The following is an 8882-nucleotide window of genomic DNA, read 5'->3' as shown; positions in this document are numbered from 1 at the left end:
TGCCTCCAGTGTGTGTATATATAAAAAAGTATAATATACCATATGTATGTGTTTATATAACTGAAATAATGCCATGTTATCTTTGATGTTGCTAATTGAGGCACTTCTCATTGGAAGGGCAGTCCTTAGGACTGATTTTTTTACATCTGCTTCATTACAGTATTAATTGGAGTGGGATACAATATAAGAAAATAAAGGTAGTATAGACAGTAATTTCACCCCTAAAGAGTTACAGCTGGGTTAATTATTAAGGATTAGGAGCAGGCCTGATTTTAACAGGCCACACCTGTAGCCAATAAGAAGAGTGTTATAGAAGAGTGGATTGGTTGGTTGGTGGGAATTGGAGTCAGTTGGCTGCTGTGAGGACAAGGAACAGTCGGTGCCTGGAGGACCTGCCTACGAGAAACCTCGAGGTACGAAACTCTAGCAATATGGAACCTTTGCATTGTAATGACAACAATATTTTTGATTTCTGCCTTGTTATTTCTGCCAGTCTAGGAAGGAAGTAGATGGGTGTGGAATATCTTGGTTTTAATCACATCGTGTAATTTAACTCTTTGCTAGGTACATTTTATTTGAGAGGAACAAATTACCACTACTAGAAACTAGGGGAAAAACCCCTCTTTTTCTTAATCATCTATTTACATGAGCTATCCAAGCAAAAACAGATTGTGAAAGAATACTGTTATTAACTAAACTGCCACATTTTATTCAATCTGTGTGGAAACAGATGTGCTATAAACTTCTCTTTCCTTTGCAACTGGATTAAAAGCTAATAAATAAATGCAGAGACTGCAGACAAGGCTGACAGGCTTAAGGTTCTGTATGCACATTGATTTTTTTTCAAAGATCCTTGAAAGGTGTGATGGATTTTTTTTTTTTTCTGGATTAGTTTATATTAACCTTAAAGAGCCCTAAAATCAGTAGTGTCAAGAAGAGGTGACATTTGAGGGTATTCGTAATCAGCCTTTAAAAAGTGTAACTTGGTTGTGTGTAATGACATTGTCCCATTCATCAAGTTGTTATTTTAAGTCAAACTTTCCAAGAAGCTTTCAGTGGGAGCCTTGCTTTGGGCAGAGAAATGGAAAGTGTGCTGGTTTTGTCTACTCAGGAGTAATTTCTAAGGTACAGGAGATGTCATAAGTAACCAAGTGTGCAGCAACACTGACAAGCTTATATAATTTGTAATTAAAACACTAGGTGTAGTTTGTTTTTGGCTTTTTTGTGCTCCAAGGTTGACTGTCTCGGGGCATGTGAAGGAAAGAAGTCAGTCAAACCCACATATGAGTCAAGGCGTGGAAAAACAAGGCATTCTTCTGCAAGAAGAGCAGCTATATGAAAGTGGCATGTTAGGAAATATGTATCTCATAATCTCATTTTTCTAAATTGTGTTACAAGTGCTATCATTTGCAGGAGAAGAGAACCAAACTGTCTGCAGTAACAAGAATGTGAAGAGTTATCAGAAGAATTTGCCAAGTGCTACCAAGCTCTGAGTTAAGTGGGTTTACCTGGAAGTCTGCAGCCTCATCTATCACCTATTGCCTTTTCCATGGATGGTTGTGTTGTCCCAAGGCAGAGTTCTCTGGCAGCAAAGGGAAGGTTTCCTAACAAAACTAATCAAAGGGAGTGGCTATTCCACTTTATTTGGGGACACTGGGGTCCTGGGTCCAGCTTTGGACACACAGTTCAGCTCCTTGCCATCAAATGCATAGCACAACCTGCCCTTTGAGACATCAGATGAGTTTGAAAGTCAGAATAATTCTCTTCTGCTAAAGCTATCACTAATTTTCCTGTCACAGCAAGCAAGCAGACATTTTAGGGAGGAAGAAATTACAAGTCTAGGCAGCAGACTGACAATATACTGTGGTATCTCTTTGTTTGTGTATAAAGCCTGGCTGGTACTTCATAATAAACTCAACTGTTATTCTGATAGTTTACTGTCATTTCACTGGTTTTACTTTTGAGCCTACAAGCATCATCTTTGCAGCAACTGGGATTTAGGGGATGAAATAGCATTGTTATTCTGCTCATGTTTCAGCCACTTGGGTTTTCTATTTGTTCACGTCTGTATTTTTATAGAAAATTGATAAGTGCTGTAATTATAGTCTGTTGAAAGCAAGTAGGTCAGAGCTACACTTTCCATTCCAGAGGGGCTGCTGGCACTGGAGAGACAGAAATACAGCTGGATGTTTTCACTTGTCTGGGTATTGCTGCCATTCATTAGACTTCTCAAACTGCTCACTGAAATACTTTCAGAGGTACTAAACAAAATCAACCAAAGCATCTGTGTTTAAAAGGTTCTGTACTCATGTATTGCGATTCTCTGGCAGAAGATTTTTTTGGGACATCATGCAAGAATTATGCTAACTGTTGAGGGAAAATTTCTTAGAGTGTACTGGTGACAATTTCTTCATGTAAATGACTGAGAATCTGGTGAGAGGAGGGATCTTGCTGGATCTCCTATTCGCAAAGGAAGAATGGTTAAGGGATGTGAAGGTTAAGGGTTCCTGTATCTGCAGGACCATGAGATGACAGTGCTCAGAATTCCAAAGGGATTAAGGCAATAAAGCAGGATTGCATCCTGGGCCTCAGGGAAGAAGGCTTCAGCCTGTTTGGGGACCAAGAAGAACACAGATATACTGCCCAGTTCTGCAGGGATAGGGTTAGGAAAGCCAAGGCCTGATAGGGGATACAAAAGGCATGAAGAAAGACTTTGAGTGCAGCAGCAGAAAACAGCAGGTTGGGGAAAACGTGAGCCCACTGGTGAAGAGGATCTGGTGACAAAGGGCACAGGAATGTCTGAGGTACTGAATCCCATTTTTATCTCAGTCTTTAGTAGTAAGCCTGGCCAGATGTCTGGAGCAAGGGAGATCTCCTCTTTGGTGGAGAAGAATTGGGTTAGGGAACAACACTTAAGCAAACTGGATGTACTGAACAAACTGCCCATGGGATGTGTTGGGCCATACCCAGGAGTGCTGTGAGAAGTGGCTGATATCATTGCAAGACAGCTTTTAATTACTTTTGGAAGGTCATGGGAAACAGAGGAAGATCCTGAGGACTGGAAGAAGGTAAATGTCACTTCAATCTTCAAGAATGAGGATCTAGGCAACCCTTAACATTCTTTACTCCTGTTTGCATATAAATCAGTGATGTGGCTTGTCAGTGGCAGTTACTATAGTATCTGTCTGTTCTCTTATTTATTAATGTGTACAACTTCATTTGTGGGTTAGGTGAGTGATCTCTGCTGTCCTTATCTCAACTCATGTGCTTGTCTTATATTTTCTCTCCCATGCCCAGCTGAGGAAGGGAGTGATAGAGAGGCTTTGGTGGGCACCAGGTATCCAGTCAGGGTCAACCCACCTCAGTCAGAAAAACACTGAAAATGTCTGGTTATCTGACTGCATAAAGAAAGTGACTAACAAGAGCATGAACAGTTAATCTGTAAATAGAGATTCAGAGATGACATGAGAGAGGACAGATAGCAAAGCACAGATGTTCAAGTGATGTGTGAGGATTTTTCATTTTCTTCTCCTCTCCAATATACTCAAGACTAGCACAGCTAGTAGTTCTGTGCAGCTCTCCTGGATTCTCACTTTTAATAAGCAGGTTTCAATTTAAATGATACCTTTGTGTTGTCTGCACAGGTTGCTGCAGTGCTGAGAGGCTTGGGAAAATGAGCTGAGCCAGCCCACTCCTGGTGTCTGAGGTGTTTAGAAAAGCAGCTGATGAAAACACCACCTACACCTTCTGAAGGTGGCTGCTGCATTCACACACAGCTGTTCTTTCTTATGTATAAATTTAAGTTGTAAGGACTGAAATTTTTGCTGGCACATCATGAAAGTGGCACTAAAGACAGATGATACATTCCCAAAGCTATGTGAACCAAGCATGATTTCACCTTTTCCAGCCTCAAGAACACTGTTTGAGAAACACAACAGCTGATGACTACTGAGAGCTTTTTTGCTTCTAAGGTACAAGAGATCTCTTCCTGCTCAAATATTCTCTTCCCCTCTAAAAGTTGTTTGGTTTTTTTTCTATACCCCACTGTTATTAATTTACACCTTGCCAGGATTTGTAAGGCTGATTTTATTGCTGTTATTGTGGGAACAGAATTCTCAGCCATATGGCATGACATCTTCATTTCTGCATGACAGGAGACAGGATCCATTTTACAGTTTTGCAAAAAAAAAAAAAAAGCCTTCATCAAGGATTTTCTTAGGGAAACTCCATATTAAAGTAGAGAACAAAAAATATATATCTAATGAACAATTTCTTTCCCAAGGGGTAATTTGTACTGGAAATGCTTAAAACACTATTCTGGTTCTCTGCATAAATCGAAAACTTGCCAATTACAATAATACGTTTTTAATTTGGCTGAATTTAGGTTTGTTTGGTTTTTAAATTTTGTCATTTGGTGGGCTTTTCGGGGTTGTTTCTTGGTTGGTTGTGTTGTTGGTTTTTCTCCAACTGTAGAAATAACAGAAGAGAGGACAGAACCCCTGACCTAGGACAAGGAAGTGCCACAAATTGTCATGTGCATACTGATGGTCTGTGTCCAGTATTTCTGACCTAGCAGGGCTGGCATCTCATCATCTAACTGTCTTGGTTTTAAACATGTGAAGAGCCCTTTCTCTTGGTCTAAAAAGAAATAATACCACCCATACTAAGATGATTGTTTCCCTGTGAAAGTTCCTCTGAAGATGAAGCCCCAATAGCAGAAGGACTTCTACCCTCTGATTCTAATTAGATGCATCAATCTTGCATCTTCTCTGAGAAAATGAACTGACATGTTAATAATACAGCTTACGGGTGTTTCCTAATGACAATTTAAACTGATATGCTATCATCCAATGCCATCCCTTCTGGGCTGTGCAGGATGGTGTCCTTCCTGATGTTTTGCATAGATGTGTATTTTAGACTCGGACATAATCCTTCTCATGAAAGGTATCAGGTTGGCTGTATTGGGCCTGACAAAACAGCAGCACAAGAGGCTGGTTAGTGCTTACAGGTTGGGTGGAGAAGGGAGGGAGTGCTCACCCTTGCACTGTGCATGGAGGGACCACAGGTGGCCACACTGTCCCAGCACTCCTGAGAACAGCCCTGTGGCTGGTGAGAAGTGGGTGCCATTCTGCTCCCCATGCCAAGGGCCAGGACCTTAGTGGCACAGCACTGAGGATGACTTTTTAAGCTGAGTACCTTCCTTACAGATGGCAGCATCACAGAACTCTGCTGCCTGCTGCCTTGGCAATCAAGGTAGACAGAGTGCAACTTGTAGATAGGAGCACTTGCATAAATTATTCCTGCTGTCTCCTACTCTACAAAAATATAACTAAAACATTTTTGTTTTATTTTTAATGACAGGTTGTCTGGTTTGATACATGCTTTAATCTAGTAGTCTCTTCATTTTAAGACACATTTACTGTTCTAAATACAGGACTTAATTTGACTTTATATATTATTTTTTCTGTAGTTAAATTCCTTGCTAACTGCTGAATCACTTAAATAATGGTATTTCCCTACAACTTATTTGTTAATCATCCTTTCACAAACTGAGGGAAAAGGTCATCACTTTGACACTTATGTTTGGCATTTGTTAGAGTTTAAAAATAAAACCCAAACAAAACCCAAACAACTAAACATTACAGCAGTGCCAACTGTTATGATAAGGAAACAAAGTTGTTAGGACTTTGCACTTTTTTCTCCTTTAAGTGTAGCAATTCTAACACAGTCATTAAAATAACTTGCATTTATGCAAATACCTGAAAGTCAGAAAGTATATTTTCTACCTTGTGCTGCAGCTACCTAATGCTGTGTGTTGAATGAAAGGCACCAAAAACCTGAACACTAATTCACAGTACTCCTATTTGATAGAGCTTCATGCATTATTGCTGTTCTGTAATACATATACAGAACATTTAAAATTAAAAAAAGGCAGTCTGCTTCTCAGCTAACAGATTTACTACCTGTCATGAAACTGAGAAGAATTCTAGACTAAAATCATTCAAGATGGAAAACTAGAGAAAATATGCAAGATTTATGAAGAAAAAAAAAAATACTGCTTAATCTCATTTATATAAACTCAAACCACATAGAGAAATAACTAGGACATAGAAATTGACTACCACAGCTTGCTCATGGTAATCTTCAGAATGAAATTTTCAGCATTTAGCAATGAGATCCTTGAAGCCCAAAAATTTGGAAGAACTCCATACTTTTTCTCATGTTACTGCAATATATATTCCTTTTATTTATTATAGTCTCAGAGGAAGAATGTTACAATGTAGTGTTTGAAGCAGCATTTACTTGGCAGCAGAGGACAAAGGATACAAACACAGGCAGAAAAACAACTTTATACATAACCTCATATTCAGAACAAAAATAAAATCCACCAAATTCACTACTGATTTCTTTTTATACTTATGTTGGGAGTATTTTAAAAGATTCTTCACCTAGAGAATTATGTAGCTTGATAAAAGCCAAGTACTTTGCAGAGAACAGAATGTAAAGCTATTTCCAATACTACTTATGAAGATAGGTCTGAGGTAGAAAGGTGGTCATGGTTTTCCTCTTCTGTAAAATGTGGGGCTTTTTCTTCTCAGAATAACTACATTACATTTTAATAGGAGCCAGCATCTTCTCTGCTCACCTTGATAGCTTTGCTCCACTTGTTCAAGACTAATACTTAGCATCTGAAAAGCTCTATAGAAGAAAGTCTACATCACCTTTGAGAGGTAAGCACTATCATCCCCATTTTACAGATGAGAAAACAGAGGCAGAGTGGTTAAATAACTTGCCAAAGGGTTCAGAAAGAACTTGCACTGTTGCCAACAGTAGAAGGTGGTCAACACTGTGCCTGAATCACTCCTTGAGCAGCAGCAGTTCAGGAGTAAATACTGTGGGTGCAGGACAGTCTGGCTGGCAAAACTTCACAGAGCCACTACAAATTCCTGACCTGCTCTTTTAATGTCCCCTAGCATTTTTTTAGTAGCAGAAGAGAATTTTACACCTCTTTCAATACCATTTTAAGAGAAGGGTTTTTTTCCTTCAGTAATAATTAAGAACAACACAGCTTTGTTTCTCTTGACTATACATGAAGGGTATTGCATGCAGTTTTACCAATTCAAGGTATGTCCTAGAATTAAAGCAAGTGTCCATGCAGCATTGTAAACTCTGTGAAGGCATTAAAATCTCTGATGATAATCTTTAAACTGGAGATCAGATGTTCAGTAACATACTTTCCCACAATTATCCTTATCAAAAGTAATAAAATAAATAAATTATCTTAAAGATAAGGATGACCTGCAAGATTACAATGCCAAATGATAATATCTACGTGCACTGCAGTTCTGGAAAAAGTTCTGTTGCTAATAGTATTGGAAAGGGCTTTCTAAATGTCTCTTCACTTCCAAGAGGCAGACAAAAGAAAGGGATCTCACAGAAATGAGCTTCACTTCATAGACTGTAAATTCCAAAACTTGAAGCAAGTTTGGCCCAGCAGGGAACAGCAAAGCTTTGTCTCTGAACAAAGTTGGGAAGGATTACACTAACTTAGTTCTTACTAAAACCAACTTAAGCTATCATCTAAGTCCTCCTTTTAGCTATCTCCCGATTCAAAGTAAAGTAAAGCTTAAAAAAATAATCCTCCAAATGGAGTGTTGTCTGGAAATAAAAAAAAGGAAGTTAAAAATACCACTTAGGTACATGAGGATGCTGATTATTACTTGAAATGAGAGTTTACCTTGTTTAATTGAATTAAAATGTTGTATCTTGCACCTAATGATAATTGTTGTTAACCAGTAACAATAATGAAGGTTATGGGAACTTCATATGCCAATGCTGAAAACGATGCAAGGATATTCTGAAATCTGTGTGGTCATATGGTTAGCATACAAATAATCAGTACAGGATATTACATGTGTGAGAATACAACTAAAGGTACTTTACAATGCAAAAGCAAAGAGCTGAAAGGAATGTATGAACATAACGTTTTGCTCCAAACTCCTTATGCAGTTCTCTTTACGATTATCAAAAAGAACGTATATAAAGCCCCTGCCCCTTTTCCCCTGGCTGTATATTTGTACAAATCAGTGACAAATATTCCACTGCTCATTAATTTACAGTTGCATAGAAAGGGAAGAAGGAAAAAAAAAGATACTATAAAAACAACATCCTTTTCTTTGGGTATTCAGTGTTGAACTGTTTCAAGTGGAACACGCGGTGGGAGCGCACGGCGTGTCTGGGGTCCCATGCGGGTTTGTGATGAGCGGAACGCGCGGCCGGCAGAGGCAGGACAGGGCTGTGCTGTGTGCCACCAGCACTGCTGACATCCCAAGGAATACCTCACATGGCCTGTCGGGATGAGAAACATCATCAGTACCAGGAGTCAGCACACACAGAAACTTGTAGCTGCTCTGGGCTCAGTCAGCCCAGGACTGTGATGTCATCTTACAAAAGCCCTCTATGTTAAAAATTTATGTGTATTGGCCTGAGACTAAGCAAATAACTGAGGCAAATACTTAAAAGAAATCTAAACTGACAATACTGCAGAGTTTAAAGTCCTTGTTTAAGTGGTTGCCTATTCAGTGCAGACAGTTTAATGCCTAAGGTGCTTTGTGGCTCCTGATCTTTGTGCACTGGTGCCCACAGCTCCTGAAAGCAGAGCTGTAGGCACCAGGACATATGGACATCTTTGCAAGAACCAGCTTTGATATTGCAAGCTGCTGCTGGCTTTAAACCAATTGGCTCAAATATGGCAAGCTGGTTCCATCTGGATAGCAACACAGACCTGCAGAACAATTACACCTGTGGCAGTGCCTGACCTAGTAGGAATTTTCTATTACCTCTGATATTTTGGAATCTGGCCTTCCTGTTGTATCAGTCTA

General features: G+C 39.3%; 1 protein-coding gene and 1 long non-coding RNA gene across 7 annotated transcripts in view; one reads left to right on the top strand and one right to left on the bottom strand.

Moving 5' to 3' along the window:
* Positions 1-335: 335 nt before the first annotated feature.
* On the top strand, positions 336-6731 carry LOC135445621 (uncharacterized). Its single transcript, XR_010439563.1, has 3 exons — positions 336-413; positions 1414-3971; positions 6624-6731. It is a non-coding gene; the product is annotated as an uncharacterized LOC135445621 (long non-coding RNA).
* UTRN (utrophin) overlaps positions 6228-8882 on the bottom strand; it is a 341485-nt gene continuing 338830 nt past the window's right edge. For all 6 annotated transcript variants that reach the window (XM_064708388.1, XM_064708386.1, XM_064708389.1 and 3 more), the window contains one exon: positions 6228-8349. In XM_064708388.1, coding sequence (XP_064564458.1) covers positions 8341-8349 — 9 coding nt within the window. In that variant the 3' untranslated portion in view covers positions 6228-8340. The remainder of the gene's footprint in view (positions 8350-8882) is intronic.

The sequence above is a fragment of the Zonotrichia leucophrys genome, chromosome 3 (genome assembly GCF_028769735.1).
Source record: "Zonotrichia leucophrys gambelii isolate GWCS_2022_RI chromosome 3, RI_Zleu_2.0, whole genome shotgun sequence".
Taxonomy (NCBI): domain Eukaryota; kingdom Metazoa; phylum Chordata; class Aves; order Passeriformes; family Passerellidae; genus Zonotrichia; species Zonotrichia leucophrys.
This window is presented reverse-complemented; position numbering and strand designations above follow the sequence as displayed.